The sequence below is a fragment of the Ranitomeya variabilis genome, chromosome 4 (genome assembly GCF_051348905.1).
Source record: "Ranitomeya variabilis isolate aRanVar5 chromosome 4, aRanVar5.hap1, whole genome shotgun sequence".
In the NCBI taxonomy this organism is placed as follows: domain Eukaryota; kingdom Metazoa; phylum Chordata; class Amphibia; order Anura; family Dendrobatidae; genus Ranitomeya; species Ranitomeya variabilis.
This window is the reverse complement of record NC_135235.1, coordinates 295,277,417-295,299,290: the sequence shown is the minus strand read 5'-3', so window position 1 is coordinate 295,299,290 and position 21,874 is coordinate 295,277,417. Positions and strand designations below refer to the sequence as shown.

Below are 21,874 nucleotides of genomic sequence, written 5' to 3'. Positions count from 1 at the left end.
CCACAAGTGACCAAATTTTGGAAACTAGACCCCCTAAGGAACTTATCTAGATGTGTGGTGAGCACTTTAAACCCCCAGGTGCTTCACAGAAGTTTATAACGTAGAGCCGTGAAAATAAAAAAATCGCATTTTTTCTACAAAAATGATCTTTTTGCCTCCAAATTTTTATTTTACCAAGGGTAACAGGAGAAAATGGACACCAGAAGTTGTTGTACAATTTGTCTTGAGTACGCCGACACCCCGTATGTGGGGGTAAACCACTGTTTGGGTGCATGGCTGAGCTCGGAAGCAAAGGAGCGCCATTTGACTTTTCAATGCAAAATTGACTGGAATTGAGATCGGACGCCATGTCGCGTTTGGAGAGCCCCTGATGTGCCTAAACAGTAGAAACCCCCCAAAAGTGACCCCATTTTGGAAACTAGACCCCCCATGGAACTTATCTAGATGTGTAGTGAGAACTTTGAATGCCCAAGTGCATCACAGAAGTTTATAATGCAGAGTCGTGAAAATAAAAAATATATTTTTTTTAACAATAAAGATTTTTTAGCCCCCAAGTTTTTATTTTCACAAGGGTAACAAGAGAAATTGGACCCCAAAAGTTGTTGTCCAATTTGTCCTGAGTATGCTGGTACCCCATATGTGGGGGTAAACCACTGCTTGGGCGCACGGCAGAGCTCGGAAGGGAAGGAGCGCCATTTTGGAATGCAGACTTTGATAGAATTGTCTGTGGGCGTTATGTTGGGTTTGCAGACCCCTAATGTACCTAAACAGTAGAAACTCCCAACAAGTGACCCCATTTTGGAAAATAGACCCCCCAAGGAACTTATCTAGATATGTGGTGAGAACTTTAAATGCCCAAGTGCTTCACAGAAGTTTATAATGCATAGTAGTGAAAATAAAAAATATTTTTTTTTCCCACAAAAAAGATTTTTTTAGCCCCCAAATTTTTATTTTCGCAAGGGTAACAAGAGAAATTGGACCCCAAAAGTTGTTGTCCAATTTGTCCTGAGTATGCTGGTACCCAATATGTGGGGGTAAACCACTGTTTGGGCGCACGGCAGAGCTCGGAAGAGAAGGAGCGCCATTTTGGAATTCAGACTTTGATAGAATTGTCTGTGGGTGTTATGTTGCGTTTGCAGAGCCCCTGATGTACCTAAACAGTAGAAACCCCCCACAAGTGACCAAATTTTGGAAACTAGACCCCCTAAGGAACTTATCTAGATATGTGGTGAGAACTTTGAATGCTCAAGTGCTTCACAGAAGTTTATAATGCAGAGTAGTGAAAATAAAAAAATATTTTTTTTCCCACAAAAAAGATTTTTAGCCCCCAAGTTTTTATTTTCACAAGGGTAACAGGAGAAATTGGACCCCAAAAGTTGTTGTCCAATTTATCCCGAGTACGCTGATGCCCCATATGTGGGGGTAAACCACTGTTTGGGCGCACGGCAGAGCTCAGAAGGGAGGGAGCACCATTTGACTTTTTTAGCGCAAAATTGGCTGTCGTGTTTGGAGACCCCCCTGATGTACCTAAACAGTGGAAACCCCCAAATTATAACTCCAACCCTAACTCCAACACACCCCTAACCCTAATCTTAACCCGATCCATAATCCTAATCACAACCCTAACGATAATCACAACCCTAACCCCAAAACAGCCCTAATCTCAACCCTAACCATAACCCTAATCAAAACCCTAAATCCAACACACCCCTAACCCTAATCCCAAACGTAACCCTAATCCCAACCCAAACCCTAATCCCAACTCTAACCCTAACTTTAGCCCCAACCCTAACCCTAACTTTAGCCCCAACCCTAACCATAACTTTAGCCCTGTCGTCACAAAAAAAGTTCAATGTAACCTTTTTTTTGTACGTCGCGTCCGCCATTTCCGCGCATGCGTGGCCGTAACTCTGCCCCCTCCTCCCCAGGACATAGACTGGGCAGCGGATGCATTGAAAAACTGCATCCGCTGCCCACGTTGTGCACAATTTTCACAACGTGCGTCGGTACGTCGGGCCGACGCATTGCGACCGCCCCGTACCGACACAAGTGTGATAGAAGCCTAAGGCTACTTTCACACTAGCGTCGTACTCGGCCCATCGCAGTGTGCCGGGCCGACGTACCGACGCTAGCATTGTAAGCGCCGCACAACGGGTGCAGCGGATGCTGTTTTTTCAACGCATCCGCTGCCCCATTGTGAGGGGAGGTGGGGGCGGAGTTCCGGCCGCGCATGCGCGGTCGGAAATGGCGGACACGTCGCACAAAAAAGTTACATGTAGCTTTTTTTGTGCCGACGGTCCGCCAAAGCACGACGCATCCGTCGCACGACGGATGCGACATGTGGCAATCCGTCGCAATGCGTCGCTAATGCAAGCCAATGGAGAAAAAACGCATCCTGCAAGCACTTTTGCAGGATGCGTTTTTTCTCCGACGCATTGCGACGGAAGCCAAAAAACGCTAGTGTGAAAGTAGCCTAACCCTAACCCTAGCCCTAACCCTAACCCTAAATTTAGCCCCAACCCTAACCCTAGCCCTAACCCTAGCCCTAACCCTAACTCTAGCCCTAACCCAAACTCTAACCCTAGCCCTAACCCTAACCCTAACCCTAACTCTAGCCCTAACCCTAACTCTAACCCTAGCCCTAACCCTAACCCTAACTCTAACCCTAACCCTAACCCTAACTCTAACCCTAACCCTAACCCTAATTTTAGCCCCAACTCGTCTTCTCCTGCCGGCCGGCAGATGTGTCATGATCTCCATGGCCAGAGAACTAGCATAAGCCTCAATAGGAACAAGCTCTTGGAAGATGTAACTATACTGACCATGAACTAAACCTACCGCATCATCTAGAAGTAGCCAGGTAGCATGTCCTACTTTTTATCCCTATATGCCCAGCGCCGGCCGGAGAACTAAACAATGCTAGCAGAGGGAAATATAAGACCTGACTCACCTCTAGAGAAATGCCCAAAAAGGAGACAGAGGCCCCCCACATATATTGGCGGTGATATGAGATGAAACAACAAACGCAGCAGGAAAATAGTTTTAGCAAATTTGAGGTCCGCTTTCTAGATAGCAGAAGACAGAAAGCATACTTTCATGGTCAGTAGAAAACCCTAACAAAACACATCCAGAAATTACTTTAGGACTCTGGCATTAACTCATAATACCAGAGTGGCAATTCCTGATCAACAAGAGCTTTCCAGACACAGTAACGAAACTGCAGCTGTGAACTGGAACCAAAATACAAAAACAAAACATGGACGAATGTCCAACTTATCTAGTAGATGTCTGGGAGCAGGAACAAGCACAGAGAGGCTTCTGATAACATTGTTGACCGGCAAGCATCTAACAGAGAAGCCAGGTTATATAGCGACACCCAGATCTAATCAGAACAGGTGAACAGGGAAGATGATGTCACAAGTTCAATTCCACCAGTAGCCACCGGGGGAGCCCAGAATCCAAATTCACAACAGTACCCCCCCCTCAAGGAGGGGGCACCGAACCCTCACCAGAACCACCAGGGCGATCAGGATGGGCCCTATGAAAGGCACGAACCAGATCAGAGGCATGAACATCAGATGCAGTGACCCAAGAATTATCCTCCTGGCCGTATCCCTTCCACTTGACCAGATACTGGAGTCTCCGTCTGGAAACACGGGAGTCTAGGATTTTTTCCACAACGTACTCCAACTCACCCTCAACCAACACCGGAGCAGGAGGCTCAACGGAAGGCACAACCGGTGCCTCATACCTGCGCAATAACGACCGATGAAAAACGTTATGAATAGAAAAGGATGCAGGGAGGTCCAAACGGAAGGAAACAGGGTTAAGAATCTCCAATATTTTATACGGACCGATGAACCGAGGCTTAAACTTAGGAGATGAGACCCTCATAGGGACAAAACGAGAAGACAACCACACCAAATCTCCAACACAAAGCCGAGGACCAACACGACGGTGACGGTTGGCAAAAAGCTGAGTCTTCTCCTGGGACAACTTTAAATTGTCCATCACCTGCCCCCAGATATGATGCAATCTCTCCACCACCGCATCCACTCCAGGACAATCCGAGGATTCCATCTGACCGGAGGAAAATCGAGGGTGGAACCCCGAATTACAGAAAAACGGGGACACCAAAGTGGCAGAGCTGGCCCGATTATTGAGGGCGAACTCCGCCAATGGCAAAAAAGCAACCCAATCATCCTGGTCAGCAGACACAAAACACCTCAGATATGTCTCCAGGGTCTGATTAGTCCGCTCGGTCTGGCCATTAGTCTGAGGGTGAAAAGCAGACGAAAAAGACAAATCTATGCCCATCCTAGCACAGAATGCCCGCCAAAATCTAGACACAAATTGGGTTCCTCTGTCAGAAACGATATTCTCAGGAATACCATGCAAACGAACAACATTTTGAAAAAACAGGGGCACCAACTCGGAAGAAGAAGGCAATTTGGGCAGGGGAACCAAATGGACCATCTTAGAAAAACGGTCACACACCACCCAGATGACAGACATCTTCTGAGAAACAGGCAGATCTGAAATAAAATCCATCGAGATGTGTGTCCAAGGCCTCTTAGGAATAGGCAAGGGCAACAATAATCCACTAGCCCGAGAACAACAAGGCTTGGCCCGAGCACAAACGTCACAAGACTGCACAAAGCCTCGCACATCTCGTGACAGGGAAGGCCACCAGAAGGATCTTGCCACCAAATCCCTGGTACCAAAAATTCCAGGATGACCTGCCAATGCAGAAGAATGTACCTCAGAGATGACTCTACTGGTCCAATCATCAGGAACAAACAACCTATCAGGCGGACAACGATCCGGTCTATCCGCCTGAAACTCCTGCAAGGCCCGCCGCAGGTCTGGAGAAACGGCTGACAAGATAACTCCCTCCTTAAGAATACCTGTGGGGTCAGAGTTGCCGGGTGAATCAGGCTCAAAACTCCTAGAAAGGGCATCCGCCTTAACATTCTTAGAACCCGGTAGGTACGATACCACAAAATTAAACCGAGAGAAAAATAATGACCAGCGCGCCTGTCTAGGATTCAGGCGCCTGGCGGTCTCAAGATAGATCAAATTTTTGTGGTCAGTCAATACCACCACCTGATGTCTGGCCCCCTCGAGCCAATGGCGCCACTCCTCAAACGCCCACTTCATGGCCAAAAGCTCCCGATTCCCAACATCATAATTCCGCTCAGCGGGCGAAAATTTACGGGAAAAGAAGGCACAAGGCCTCATCACGGCGCAGTCAGAACTTTTCTGCGACAACACTGCCCCAGCCCCGATCTCAGAAGCGTCGACCTCAACCTGAAAAGGAAGAGTCACATCAGGCTGACGCAACACAGGGGCAGAAGAAAAACGGCGCTTAAGCTCCTGAAAGGCCTCCACAGCATCAGGGGACCAATTAGCAACATCAGCACCCTGTCTAGTCAAATCGGTCAATGGTTTAACGACATCCGAAAAACCAGAAATAAATCGACGATAAAAGTTGGCAAAGCCCAAAAATTTCTGAAGACTTTTAAGAGAAGAGGGCTGCGTCCAATCACAAATAGCTTGAACCTTGACAGGATCCATCTCAATGGAAGAGGGAGAAAAAATATATCCCAAAAAGGAAATTCTCTGAACCCCAAAAACGCACTTAGAACCCTTGACACACAGAGAATTAGACCGCAAAACCTGAAAAACCCTCTTAACTTGCCGGACATGAGAGTCCCAATCATCCGAAAAAATCAGAATATCATCCAGATACACTATCATAAATTTATCCAAAAAATCGCGGAAAATATCATGCATAAAGGACTGGAAGACTGAAGGGGCATTAGAAAGACCAAAAGGCATCACCAAATACTCAAAGTGGCCCTCGGGCGTATTAAATGCGGTTTTCCACTCATCCCCCTGCCTGATCCGCACCAAATTATACGCTCCACGGAGATCAATCTTAGAGAACCACTTGGCCCCCTTTATGCGAGCAAACAAATCAGTCAGCAACGGCAATGGGTATTGATATTTAACCGTGATTTTATTCAAAAGCCGATAATCAATACATGGTCTCAAAGAGCCGTCTTTTTTTGACACAAAGAAAAAACCGGCTCCTAAGGGAGATGACGATGGACGAATATGTCCCTTTTCCAAGGACTCCTTTATATATTCTCGCATAGCAGTATGTTCAGGCACAGACAGATTAAATAAACGACCCTTTGGGTATTTACTACCCGGAATTAAATCTATAGCACAATCGCACTCACGGTGCGGAGGTAGTGAACCCAGCTTGGGTTCTTCAAAGACGTCACGATAATCAGACAGGAACTCAGGGATTTCAGAGGGAATAGATGATGAAATGGAAACCACAGGTACATCCCCATGAGCCCCCTTACATCCCCAGCTCAACACAGACATAGCTCTCCAGTCAAGGACTGGGTTGTGAGACTGCAGCCATGGCAATCCCAGCACCAAATCATCATGTAGATTATACAGCACCAGAAAACGAATAGTCTCCTGGTGATCCGGATTAATACACATAGTCACTTGTGTCCAGTATTGTGGTTTATTATTAGCCAATGGGGTGGAGTCAATCCCCTTCAGGGGAATAAGAGTCTCCAAAGGCTCTAAATCATACCCACAACGATTGGCAAAGGACCAATCCATAAGACTCAAAGCGGCGCCAGAGTCGATATAGGCGTCCGTAGTAATAGATGACAAAGAGCAAATCAGGGTCACAGACAAAATAAATTTAGACTGTAAAGTGCCAATGGGAACGGATTTATCAAGCTTTTTAGTACGCTTAAAGCATGCTGATATAACATGAGTAGAATCCCCACAATAGAAACACAACCCATTTTTCCGTCTAAAATTCTGCCGCTCGCTTCTGGACAGAATTCTATCACACTGCATGTTTTCTGGCGTCTTCTCAGTGGACACCGCCAGATGGTGCACTGGTTTGCGCTCCCGCAGACGCCTATCGATCTGAATGGCCATTGTCATGGACTCATTCAGACTTGCAGGCACAGGGAACCCCACCATAACATCCTTAATGGCATCAGAAAGACCCTCTCTGAAAGTAGCCGCCAAGGCACACTCATTCCACTGAGTAAGCACAGACCATTTACGGAATTTTTGGCAGTAAATTTCAGCTTCATCTTGCCCCTGCGATAGGGACATCAAAGTTTTTTCTGCCTGAAGTTCCAAATGAGGTTCCTCATACAGCAAGCCCAAGGCCAGAAAAAACGCATCCACATTGCGCAACGCAGGATCCCCTGGTGCCAATGCAAAAGCCCAATCTTGAGGGTCGCCGCGGAGCAAGGAAATCACAATCCCAACCTGCTGTGCAGGGTCTCCAGCAGAACGAGATTTCAGGGACAAAAATAACTTACAATTATTTCTAAAATTCTGAAAGCTAGATCTATTCCCTGAGAAGAATTCCGGCAAAGGAATTCTCGGCTCTGATACCGGAGCATGAACAACAAAATCCTGCAAACTTTGCACTTTCGTGGCGAGATTATTCAAACCTGCAGTTACACTCTGTAGATCCATTATAGACAGGTGAACATAGAGCCATTCAAAGATTAGAAGGAGAGAGAAAAAAAAGAAAGACTGCAGCATAGACAGACTGGCAAGTGATCCAATTAAGAGCACACTAACTACTAGAGAAAAAAAAAAAAAAAAAAAATTTTCAGCAGACTTCTTATTTCTCTCCTTTCTCAGCCAAGGATTTTAACCCTTTAGTGGGCCGGTCAAACTGTCATGATCTCCATGGCCAGAGAACTAGCATAAGCCTCAATAGGAACAAGCTCTTGGAAGATGTAACTATACTGACCATGAACTAAACCTACCGCATCATCTAGAAGTAGCCAGGTAGCATGTCCTACTTTTTATCCCTATATGCCCAGCGCCGGCCGGAGAACTAAACAATGCTAGCAGAGGGAAATATAAGACCTGACTCACCTCTAGAGAAATGCCCAAAAAGGAGACAGAGGCCCCCCACATATATTGGCGGTGATATGAGATGAAACAACAAACGCAGCAGGAAAATAGTTTTAGCAAATTTGAGGTCCGCTTTCTAGATAGCAGAAGACAGAAAGCATACTTTCATGGTCAGTAGAAAACCCTAACAAAACACATCCAGAAATTACTTTAGGACTCTGGCATTAACTCATAATACCAGAGTGGCAATTCCTGATCAACAAGAGCTTTCCAGACACAGTAACGAAACTGCAGCTGTGAACTGGAACCAAAATACAAAAACAAAACATGGACGAATGTCCAACTTATCTAGTAGATGTCTGGGAGCAGGAACAAGCACAGAGAGGCTTCTGATAACATTGTTGACCGGCAAGCATCTAACAGAGAAGCCAGGTTATATAGCGACACCCAGATCTAATCAGAACAGGTGAACAGGGAAGATGATGTCACAAGTTCAATTCCACCAGTAGCCACCGGGGGAGCCCAGAATCCAAATTCACAACACAGATGGCAGCAGATGGCGGGCGCACTGCGCATGCGCCCGCCATAAGGAAAAAGCCGGCTGGCAGGAGAAGAGAGAAGAGGACCCAGGGACACCGGGTGAGTATGTTAGGGTCCCCGAATCCCCCTATTTCTTTGTCCTCTGATGTGTGATCACATCAGAGGACAGAGAATTACAGATCGCTTTTTTGTTTTTGCGGTCGCCGGTAAACTGTTAATTACCGGCGATCGCAAAACAGGGGTCGGTGCAAACCAACCCCGATCATGTTCTTTGGGGTCTCAGCTACCCCCGGCAGCCGAGACCCCAAAGATCTTCCGGGTGCCGGGCGGCGGGCGTACTGCGCGTGCGCCCGCCATTTTTTCCTGGAAAAAAGATGGCGGCGCCCATGGGGACCCACGAGGAGCACCGAGGGAAATAGGTGAGTATTGGGGGGCTACCGGAGGCCATTGGGGACCCTATTTCTCTGTCCTCCGATGTGCGATCACATCGGAGGACAGAGAAATTAAACGGCACATCGCGTTTTTTTTTTTTTGTTGCGACCGCCGGTAAACGGTTAATTACCGGCGATCGCAACTCGGGGGTCGGTAAAAAAACCCCGAATCATGTTCTCTGGGGTCTCGGCTACCCTCGGCAACCGAGACCCCAGAGAAAATCCGACTCTGGGGGGCGCTATTCACTTTTTCCACAGCGCCGTTAATTAACGGCGCTGTGGTTTAAGTACCCTTAGCGGCCGCCGTTAAAAGGCGTATCGGCGGTCGTTAAGGGGTTAAAGATTTATCTGTATTTTCATGACGATGAAAATTGTACATTCACACTGAAGGCATCAGAACTATGAATTAACACATGTGGAATTATATACTTAACAAAAAAGTGTGAAACAACTGAAATTATGTCTTACATTCTAGGTTCTTCAAAGTAGCCACCTTTTGCTTTGGTGACTGCTTTGCACACTCTTGGCATTCACTTGAAAAATGAATTTGACAAAATCGATTTGTTACATAAAGAAGCAAATCAACAAAATTTGTTGCAATCTAAACTTTATTTCAATTTCTAGCATTTCCCAGTTGACTGAATTCAGAAAGCATTGTATGCAATGAGTCTTTTCATTCTGGATGTTATGGATTCATCCTCTACTTCTCTACAGTAGCATGGATACCCTGACTGTGCTCACCATGATGTGACTTCATCATTTTAATGCATTGTATAAGAGGTGGCACTGACTTCCCAGAGCCACCAATAGAAATCTGTTAGTCATGAGAGAACGTGTTATCCGAGCATGCCGAGTGTCTTTGGAGTGCTCCACTAATATGTTCGAGTCCCCGCGGCTTTATGTCTCACGGCTGTTCGACAGCCACAACACATGCAGGGATGTCCTGTTTGTTAGGCAATCCCTGCATGTGTTGTGGCTGTTGAGCAGCCGCGAGACATGCAGCAGCGGGGACTCGAACATATTTTTCGAGTACGTCGAAGACACTCGGTCAACACAAGAGCATGCTTTGATAACAAGTTTGCTCATCACTAATAGATTCCTATTAGTGGCTCTAGGAAGACAGTTTTTTTCTTTTTGATGAACAGACACTTTGAACACTTTCAAAGAGTGATATAATAGATAAATGTTAAAAATACCACCTCTGATAATAATATTTTCTTTATGTAATGTAACGAGTCCCTAGTGCATACCAATAAGCAATTGAGATATTATGTTCAGGTAATGGGAGAGAAAATAACAACAATACTATATAAGGAGGAACAAGAGAGCAGCAAGTAGACGAGCTAACATGAGGAACGGAAACCTGCGTGCTCACATTTCCTAGATAACTGGTCTTATACACATTAGGTTGCTGCTCCTACATTATACTTAGGGTTGTTATAACAGCAGCATGTATCATCCACAAGAAATAGTTTAAATATACAAAGGTTATTGATCCACATTAAAATCATTAGAGGAACATTCTGTTTCCAAGAAAATCCTATTGACCTAACATAGTTTAGGCAGATCTTAAGAGAAGATGGTAGGACGGACCTATACATTTAATTCATTCATTTAAAGAATTGATACATTTAAAGGGATTGCTTGCCTTCCCCAAACAATGTATTAGAGAACGCGGGACAAGTCAGAGAAGGCGATAAAATAATAAAAGAAACTTTTATTCACCAGCTTTTATTTCCTGCTCTTCAGCACAGGAACAGGAAGCAGACAACGCATTTCTTCGGTCACCTGACCTCTAAGGCTTGTGATCTGCTGCAGCGGTCAGTTGACAGGTTCATGATGTCAGTGAATGTGCCCTTTTATTCCGTGCACTGTAGTTCCAACCCCTTTATGTGTTCCACTTTGATTATTCATGAGATTGTTATTGTTCTAGTTATATGAGTATATACTAGAGCTGAGACAATCTCTCGAAATTTCATGCAGGCAGATTCACTCAAATCAGGAGGGAAATTCGATTCACATGAAATTCATTTTAAGCAAATTCAATTGGCGGGGAATGAGTATAAAAGAAAAAAATTTGTATGCTCACCTCTATTTGTCCCTCCTTGTACTTGTCCTTTTGTTGCAGGTCCACCAATCAGCTCTACCGTCTTCTATCTTTGTTCTATGCATCCCACCACTTTCAGTTGGGTCTTCCTTTCATTAGGTCCCAGATTACTGGAGTGCTTTGTGCTGACTGCCGTGACGTGGGTTGTGATACACATCATTGATATATATCACGTCCCATGTGATGGCGTGGTCCATAGTGAATAATAATAATAATAATTTTTATTTATATAGCGCCAACATATTCTGCAGCGCTTTACAACTTATAGAGGGGACTTGTACAGACAATAGACATTACAGCATAACAGAAATCACAGTTTAAAACAGATACCAGGAGGAATGAGGGCCCTGCTGCTCGCAGGCTTACAAACTATGAGGAAAAGGGGAGACATGAGAGGTGGATGGTAACAATTGCTTTAGTTATTTGGACCAAATGGAAGAACCATCAGAAAGTGGGTGAAGATGGAAGACAGAAGAGCCGAATGGCGGACCGGTGGTGGACAGGTATGAGGAGGGCCAAGGAGAGGTGAATGTAAGTTGGGTTTTTTAACTTCTTCATTTATAAACCAAGTGGAGGCTGAATTTTTGTTAAAATTAATGGTGACTTCGAATCGATTTACTCATCTCTTTACACTGTTTACTTCTGCACTAAACACCTCGGTCCTCCCATACTATGCGAATTCTATGAGATATTAGAACACATTTAGTCTGTAATGTTTCTGATCTTGGATCATTACCATTTTATATCTTTAGGTATTTTTTACATTAATATTTATTAATTAATTAATTTATTTACAAACAATGTATAAAACATAAGTCACCTTTTTAATAGAATCTTAATTCATTGTCAGGCATTTTAGGCACCTTGAGACCTGTCTTAGCCATATCCTGTCTCATTTAATGGATGGAACATAGATTTAATGAAGCATGAGATATTTGTGATCTCAAATATTCTGACTTACTGTAGGAGATAAACAAGGGACTGCTTTTAATATAATTTTCCAACGTGTCAACATTTGCCAACATAACATATCCCCTAAATCCTCTCTCGACCTTTCCACAATGGCAGTGTTCCTATTGCCTCCATTGCCTCCATTTCTATAACCTTTAATCCCTCTTTTCCTGTTATGTATAGAAGATATATTTCCTTCATTCCCAAAACGTATTACTTTTTGGAATTATTTTAATTCTCTGTTCATAAATAAATTTTGATTTCAAGCTACATGTCATCTCCAGGATAGCTCTGCCTTATAATCACATATTTTGTCTGGATACATATTTTCCAAAATAGGGAGAACGATACTGATGTACTGTATGTATTCCAAGCATTGCTTTCTTCCTGCTCCCTAATTTGTGCATTAATTTACATGATGGAAATTTTTTAGCGGAGTTCTGTATTAATTATCTGGACTCAACTAATTGGATTGGATCTACCTATCTGCTCTTTTCCTGCATGTCCAGCAAAGAGCAGTGGCTTACAGCCTATTAGAACTGATGTTGTGCTGCGGATTCTAAAATTAGGGCGTGCTACCCCTCCTCATCTCTGGGTAAGTGTTCATATGCCTGCTTCAGTCTTGGACATACAAAACAATATCATTTATCAAAGGTTCTAATAATTTGAGTCTGACATCCTCAGACTTTAAACCCATGACTTGTTCTTGCTAGCGACATATCATATTACGTTCCTCCTTTTTACTGTGATTACTACGAAGAATTGATAATAGTTTATGATAATGTATCAAGCCCAAATGTTCCTTGAAATGGTGACATGGTGTTGTCCAGTACTTGGAAAACCTCTTCTTAAATTCCCAAATACCCCAAGTAAAATGAAAGCTTATACTCATCTCCCGCCATTCCGGCGATATCGGCACCAGGTCTCCTGACGCTCATGTAACATTCTTATGTCACTTAAACACTTGGGGACTTGGAATTTAAGAAGAGGTTGTCCAAGAAGTGGACAACCTTGAAATTTTTAAATTTTTTTATCAAAAATGTCTTATACAAAGCACAACAAAAGGAGCTCATGAGTAATGGCTTCGAAGATACTGTGCGGAGAAGATCTATGTCACGGTGGTCGTGCCAGATCACATATACGCAGAGGACAATTGTAAGTAGAGGCTGACACAGTGAGTAGGCCCAAATAAGTAAGTAGGCTAAATCCAGATCAAAAATGTTAACAGGACTAACCAGGCGGCATTGCTTTGTTCAGCGGAGGACAATTGTAAGGAGTGGCTGACACAGTGAGTAGCCACAAATAAGCAAGTAGGCTAAAAGCAGTTCAAAATTGGTAACAGGACTAAACTGGCGGCGTTGCTTTGTTCAGCGGAGGACAATTGTAAGGAGTGGCTGACACAGTGAGTTGGCCCAAATAAGCAAGTAGGCTAAAAGCAGTTCAAAATTGGCAACAGGACTAACCAGGCGGCATTGCTTTGTTCAGCGGAGGACAATTGTAAGAAGAGGCTGACACAGTGAGTAGGCCCAAATAGGCAAGTTGGCTAAAAGCAGTTCAAAATTGGTAACAGGACTAAACTGGCGGCATTGCTTTGTTCAGCGAAGGACAATTGTAAGGAGTGGCTGACACAGTGAGTAGGCCCAAATAAGCAAGTAGGCTAAAAGCAGTTCAAAATTGGTAACAGGACTAACCAGGCGGCATTGCTTTGTTCAGCGGAGGACAATTGTAAGAAGAGGCTGACACAATGAGTAGGCCCAAATAAGCAAGTTGGCTAAAAGCAGTTCAAAATTGGTAACAGGACTAAACTACCGGCGTTGCTTTGTTCAGCGGAGGACAATTGTAAGGAGAGGCTGACACGGTAAGTAGGCCCAAATAAGTAAGTAGGCTAAATGTCTGCCAAAAAATATTTTTCATAAATAAACAGGGGCCATAGCTAGGTACAGGGGTGGGCTCCTCTGCTGAGTAGCAGACAGTGTTAGTAGGCGCAAAGTATTAACTGGTCTAAATGGAGGCCAGGGACCCTGTATATTTTAACTATCATCTATCATTTCAGCAAATTTGTATTGGCAGTGCCATTGAAGGGTTTAACAGCACAGACTACACAGTGGTGGAGCAGGGAGAGGTAAGTATTGCAAGTGGTAGAGCACTGTTCGAGCTGGGGGCGGCTGTACTGGCACAGGGCCCCTCATATTACGACGGTGTGTCTGACGTTGGTTGTGCACCACCACCGTCAGAGACACTTCATTGTACTATGAGGGACCCTGTGCCAGTGCTGTCGCCCAAGAGTGGGCACACCCACCTGTCCAGGCAAACGGCACTCGCACGGGTGCTTGCGCCAGGTGGTGAACATGGCCCTGTGGGGGGAGTTAGCCCATTTAGAGAGGTATAAAAATGGCCTATGGCGGACATTCAGCAGCTGCAAATGGAGGAATCGGAGAAGTAAGTAAGAGGAGGCCAAAAGCAAGACATTTTTCAGGCAAGCTATGTGTCAGCAGGGGAAGGTGGGGCCAAATAATTTGAAATCCATGATTTGTTCATTTTAATGAAGGTTAGATCATCAACATTTCGGGTAGCTGGACGTGTCCTTTTTTCGGTCAGTATTGAACCAGCAGCACTGAATACTCTTTCTAATAGCACACTAGCAGCAGGGCATGCAAGCTCCTGTAATGCATAGTCTGCCAATTCAGGCCAGAAGTCTATTTTAGATGCCCAGTAATCAAAGGGGAATGACCTGTGAGGGAGAACATTGATAAAGGCAAAAAAGTAGTTCGTAACCATACTGGAAAAATGCTGTCTCCTGTCACTTTGAATCGAAGCAGCAGTACCTGTCGTGTCAGCGGTCGTTGCAAAATCACTCCACAACCTGGTCATAAAACCCCTCTGTCCAACACCACTTCGGATTGGTGCACCTCTAACACCTCTGCCATGTTGCCCACTATGGCTCGTGTGAGAACAATCACCGCCGCTGTGTGCTGGGAATGCCTGAACCAAACGGTCTACAAGAGTTGCTTGTTTGGTAGCCAATATTTGCTCAAGGTTCTCAAGTGGCATGATATTTTGTAATTTTCCTTTATATCGTGGATCCAGGAGGCAGGCCAACCAGTAATCGTCATCGGTCATCATTTTGATAATGCGGGGTTCCCTTTTTAGGATACGCAAGGCATACTCAGCCATGTGGGCCAATGTTCCAGGTGTCAATTCACTGCTTGTGCTGGGTTGAGGAGCACTTTCTTGCAAATCAACATCACTTGTGTCCCGCAAAAACCCTGTACCTGACCTTGCAATGCCACCAGTTTCTATTGTCCCCTGAGAAGCATCCTCCTCCCATAAATATTCATCCCCATCATCCTCCCCCTCCTCCTCTTCGTCCACCACCTCGTCCAGGAGAGTTCCCTGAGCTGACAATGGCTGACTGTCATCAAGGCTTCCCTCCTCTTCGGCTGCAGACGCCTGCTCCTTAATGTGCGTCAAACTTTGCATCAGCAGACGCATTAGTGGGATGCTCATGCTTATGAATGCGTCATCTGCACTTACCAGCCGTGTGCATTCCTCAAAACACTGAAGGACTTGACAGAGGTCTTGTAGCTTTGACCACTGCACACCAGACAACTCCATGTCTGCCATCCAAGTGCCTGCCCGTGTATGTGTATCCTCCCACAAATAAATTACAACACGCCTCTGTTCGCGCAGCCTCTGAAGCATGTGCAGTGTGGAGTTCCACCTTGTTGCAACGTCGATTATTAGGCGGTGCTGGGGAAGCTTCAGCGATCGCTGATGGTTCAGCATACGGCTGGAGTGTACGGGCGACCGGCGGATGTGCGAGCAAAGTCTTCGCACCTTCAGAAGCAGGGCTGGTAACCCCGGATAATTTTTAAGGAAGCACTGCACCACCAGGTTCAAGGTGTGAGCCAGGCAAGGTATGTGTTTCAGTTGTGAAAAGGCTATGGCAGCCATAAAATTCCTTCCGTTATCACTGATACCTTGCCTGCCTCAAAATGTACACTTCCCAGCCATGACTGAGTTTCTTGCTGCAAGTACTTGGCCAGTACTTCTGCGGTGTGTCTGTTATCGCCCAAACACTTCATTTGTAACACAGCCTGCTGACGCTTACTACTAGCTGTTCGATAATGGGACACCTCGTGTGCAACACTGGCAGCTGCGAATGGAGTGGTCGTGCGAATGCGCTCTGTGGACGAGCTTTCCCTTCTGGAGGAGGAGGAGGGGTGGCGAACGCCTACAGCCAACTGTTTCCTAGACCGTGGGCTAGGCAGAACTGTCCCACTATGGCTGTCCCCTGTGGACCCTGCATCCACCACATTAACCCAGTGAGCCGTGATGGACACGTAACGTCCCTGGCCATGCCTACTGGTCCATGCATCTGTTGTGAGGTGCCCCTTTCCACTGACTGATTGCCTCAGTGCATGGACAGTGCGGTCTTTGACATGCTGGTGGAGGGCTGGGAGGGCATTTCTCGCAAAGAAGTGCCGACTGGGTAGGTCATAGCGTGGTACTGCGTAGGCCATCAGGTCTGTGAAAGCTTCGCTTTCAACCAACCGGTAGGGCAACATCTTTAACGAGATTAGTCTAGCAATGTGGGCATTCAAAACCTGTGTAGACGGATGAGAGGATGGGTACTTTCTTTTCCTAATGAGAGTCTCTTGTAGGGTGAGCTGGACTGGAAAGCTGCATATGGTGGAACTAGCGGTGGTGGTGGTGGTGGACATGGCGGATTGAGAGAGGGTTGGTGATGGTATTCTTGATGTTGGCCTACATACAGTGTTTCCTACCAATAACCTTGTGATTCCTTGACTGCTTTGGCGTTGCGACGATACCTCCACATTTGCTGCTGGTGGTGTCCTAACCGGTGGGCTTACAGTGAGGGAAGCAATGTAGCGTTGCTGACTACCTTCATTCTAAGCAGGTGCACCAATGGTACGTGACGTTTGGTACTTAGTCCAGGCTTGCAAGTGCATGCTGGTTAAATGTCTATGCATGCACGTTGTATTTAAATTTTGAAGATTCTTCCCTCTGCTAAAGGTCTTTGAGCATTTCTTACAGATAACTTTGCACTGATCATTCGGATCTTGGTTAAAAAATTGCCACACTGCACCCTTCCTACTATCGAATACCTTTTCAGGCATTGCACGCTGTGCTACTTTCACTGGATGGCCACGCTGTCCTAAAACTGTTTTTGACACACGTTTTTGGCCTGATACGGGCATCCCAGATGACAGCTGTTGCGATGTAGATGGCTGCTGCGGATCATCCACCTCCGCTTCTGAGCTACTGGCAGCGGCACCCTCTTCCCCAATGGCTGCCAATCTGGATCAACAACTGGGTCATCTATCACCTCCTCTTCAATGTCATGTGCACCTTCCTCTGTGTCACCGTGTAAGGTGCTATAGCGTTCGGGACGGGGCACCATAGTCTCATCAGGGTCAAATTCTGGCTCAGTACACTGCGAGGGCAATGTAGTGATCTGAGTCAATGCAACAGCATAATAATCTAGCTGTGGCTGTGCATCAGTGCACTCCATGTCCGATTCATCTTGTAATGGGCAGTTAACAATTTCCCTTTCTAACCCAGGCACGGTATGTGTAAAGAGCTCCAAGGAGTAACCTGTATTGTCGCCTGACGCATCCTTCACTTTTGGTTTGGGTGAAGGACACATGGAAGTGACTTGTTCCTGACCGGGAGCATCCACTGACAACTCGCTGCTTTTATATTTGGAACTTTCTGAAGAGGAGGCGAAAGAGCTAGAGGCTGAGTCAGCAAGGAAAGCCAAAACTTTTTCCTGCTGCTCCGGCTTTAAAAGCTGTTTTCCTACTCCCAGATAAGGGAGCCTTCAAGGCCTTGTGTAGCCAGACAATGAAGCTGGCTCAACACCTCCAGCCTTAGGTGCTATTTTGCTTTTCCCACTACCACCAGGTGCTCCACCACCACCACCACCATCAGTACCAGCTGGCAACGACCGCCCACGGCCTCTTCCACTAGACTTCCTCATTTTTGGGAAAATCTAACCAAAATAACAACCGTTATATGGTACTGTAAAACAAGGTAGAAGGTGTATATAAAATTGCTGAGAATTTAAATCTCCCTTTTTTGGGGGGAGACTGAACCCAAACTCAGGCCCAGTGTATAAAACAACGCAAGGTGAGTGGCAGAAAGTGGCTGGCTGATATACGACAAACTAAGAGGACTGAGGTATATCCACTTTGGGAGAATTTGAATCACACTTTTTTTTGGGTAGGAGACTGAACCCAAACTCAGGCCCAGTGTATAAAACAACGCAATGTGAGTGGCAGCAAGTGGCTGGCTGATATACGACAAACTAAGAGGACTGAGGTATATCCACATTGGGAGAATTTGAATCTCACTTTTTTGGGGGGAAAACTGAACCCAAACTCAGGCCCAGTGTATTAAACAACGCAATGTGAGTGGCAGCAAGTGGCTGGCTGATACACCACAAAATAAGAGGACTGAGGTACATCCACTTTGTGAGAATTTCAATCTCACTTTTTTTTTTGGGACACAGAACCCAAACTCAAGCCCAGTGTATAAAACAACGCAATGTGAGTGGCATCAAGTGGCTGGCTGATACACCACAAACTAAGAGGACTGAAGTATATCCACTTTGTGAGAATTTCAATCTCACTTTTTTTTTGGGACACTGAACCAAAACTCAGGCACAGTGTATAAAACAACACAATGGAAGTGGCAGAAAGTGGCTGGCTGATATATGACAAACTAAGAGGACTGAGGTATATCCACTTTGTGAGAATCTGCTTTTTTGGGGGGGGAGACTGAACCCAAACTCAGGCACAGTGTATAAAACAACACAATGGAAGTGGCAGAAAGTGGCTGGAAGATATATGAAAAAATACAAGGACTGTAGTACAATTTCAATCTCCCTACAATGATCTCAGGACAAGTATGGCAGCAATAAAAAGGACTGCTGCACACAAAAGTATGGACAAATAAACAAGATAACGTGCAGAAAGGAGCAACAGGATTTTTGCTTTTAAAAAAGCAGTTGGTTTGCACAGCAGCGGTGCAAACAGCAATGCAGCTATTAGGGAGCCTTATAAGGCAGCCTAATAAGCTACAGAGCTGATGCACAAAGATATAGCCTCCACTGTCCCTGCAAAACAAAGGTGGTGTTGGACAGTGGAAATCGCTACAGCACAAGCGGTTTGGGGGTTAATCTTCCCTCCCTAACTATGTCCCTGCTTCTGACGAAGCTGCAGCAACCTCTCCCTATGCTGAGATCGACAGAAGTAAGATGGCGGTCGGCGTGCACGCCTCTTTTTAGCCCCTGTGACGCCGCAGAAAGCAAGCCAATCAGTGTCATGCCCTTCTCTAAGATGGTGGGGACCGAGACCTATGTCATCACGCTGCCCACACTCTGCATCCTCCTTCATTGGCTGAGAAATGGCGCTGAACGCGTCATATGAAACGCGACTTTGGCGCGAAGATCGCCGACCTCATGGCCGATCCCATACTAGGATCGGGTCGGGTTTCATGAAACCCGACTTTTTCCGATCCGTTTCGCTCAACCCTAGTGCCAACAATACAGATACCGATGATAAGCCAACAATTTAAAAAATCTGGATTACATTCTTAAGAGGAACCTGTCAGGTCCAGTGACTATTCTCAACCACTGCTATAGTAATTTCGGTGAAAAAAATATATTTTTATTATGTTATGATAAAATGCTTGATGTTCCATATCAGTGCTGTAGTCTTTGAACAATGAACTTTTAATCTGCAAAGTTGCCTATGCTAATGAAGCCGGACTAGTCCATAGCTGCATCTCTTCCTACCAACTAGTCCTTCCACTGATCTTCAAATCACACCTCCTTGGGCGGTATTGACAACCTGAATAATGGTCCTACCATAGCGAATATTATATAATAACTATTGATTATTCCCAGGTAGGCATGATTAGAAGATTTGATTAGTCTTGCTTCATTTGCATTTGTAGATTGAAGGTTCAGTACTGTCAGTACCTTCTGATGAAGCCATAGTGCGAAACCTGTGTCGAGGTCTAATATAGAGGCTGGTGCTCTTTTGGTCTGTTTTATTTATCCACATGTCAGTACTTATTTGGTCATTCCCTTTATCATTTCTCATTAATCTATAATGTATTGTTCTATCTTGTGACTTATAAAACTGTTCTTTATTGTCACTCTGACAATTACCTGCATTTATTCTTAACTTAAACTTCAGTTATTTGTTATCACTGATTCTATATTACATATCTATTAATTTGTGGGCTGATATATTTCTATTTTTTGGCAATTTGTGACCTTAGACTGTCACCAGGCAGCTATTATACTGTATTGTATATATACAAAGCAATTGCTACCATCCACCTCTCGTGTCTCCCCTTTTCCTCATAGGTTGTAGCTTGCGAGCAGGGCCCTCATTCCTCCTGGTATCTGTTTTGAACTGTGATTTCTGTTATGCTGTAATGTCTATTGTCTATACAAGTCCCCTCTATAAGTTGTAAAGCGCTGCGGAATATGTTGGCGCTATATAAATAAAAATTATTATTATTATTATTATTATTATATTACAAACTTATGTGTGATACAGCCCAAGCACCAGTGCTTTCATTGGTTTATCAATGTACCTTTCTGCATGTATCTATAAATAACATTATTTTTGTACATGTATATCTTTTTCTTATACAGATGAATCCTGAAGCTCCTGAAAAACACATTTCCATAAAAAACTGTACTACACCAAAAGTGTTCACCCTTGTAGGACTTTCTGATGTTCCTAGTCTAGAAATTATATTTTTTGTGATGTTCCTCTCCATTTACGTCATTGCCGTGCTGGGAAATCTGTGTATTATTTTTGCTTACAGATACAGCTCAAATCTTCACACTCCTATGTATTTTTTTCTTGCCAACTTTTCTTTTCTTGACATATGTTACATTTCCATCACAGTACCCAACATGCTGTCCAATTTTCTTTCGGAACACAAGACGATCTCCTACTACGGTTGTGCCGTACAGTTGTACTTTCTTATGTTACTAGGCAGTACCGAGTGTTATATTCTGGCGGCCATGGCGTACGATCGCTATAATGCCATATGTCGTCCCCTTCAATATGCTAGAATTATGAATAAAGAGTCTTGTGTGAAGTATATTTTGGGGTCATGGTTTATTGGGGTAGTAAACTCTATCATACACACAGCCCTTACATTTACGTTACCTTTTTGTGGTCCAAATACGATCAATTATTTCTTTTGTGATATTCCTCCCTTACTTGATTTAGCAAACGCGGATACCTGGATCAACGAACTTGCAACATTTGTTATTGGCGGTTTTGTGACTATGGGGTCTCTGTTGTTAACCATGATCTCTTACGTCAATATCATCCACACCATATTAAAGATCCATTCCAGCTCCGGACGCCAGAAAGCCTTTTCAACTTGCGTATCCCACTTTACTGTGGTTACAATTTTTTATGGATCTGGAATTTTTATATATCTAAAACCAAGATCGAATTATATTATGGAACTCGACCGATTGGTTGCAATCATGTATACAGTGATCGCCCCTCTGTTAAACCCTTTTATTTATAGTCTCAGAAACAATGATTTTAAGGCTGCGGCTAGGAAAATTATCCATGAGAAAGTTATGGTTAAATATTAAAAAATATTTTGCATTATTACTATTACACTTTTACCAGGTCCAATGTTACCTGTGCTGATATTAAACTTTTGGTGTACATTTAAGACAAATTAGACCACAACTACTAAGATTTTTAGTACTTTCTAAATATTAAAGAAATGGTGGCACTGTAAGGGTATGTCACAGGGGTTAACTAGTTTAGCATGCTGTTTATCTTATTGCAATTGAAGCATTTGTATTCTTTATTGTATTTAATACAATGCTCACTGAAAGTGTGGC

General features: G+C 44.5%; 1 protein-coding gene across 1 annotated transcript; it reads left to right on the top strand.

Moving 5' to 3' along the window:
• The first annotated feature begins 20,647 nt into the window (after positions 1–20,647).
• LOC143767853 (olfactory receptor 5AR1-like) lies at positions 20,648–21,616 on the top strand. Its single transcript, XM_077256375.1, has one exon. The coding sequence runs from the start codon at positions 20,648–20,650 to the stop codon at positions 21,614–21,616; it is 969 nt and encodes a 322-aa protein (XP_077112490.1).
• The last annotated feature ends 258 nt before the right edge of the window (positions 21,617–21,874 follow it).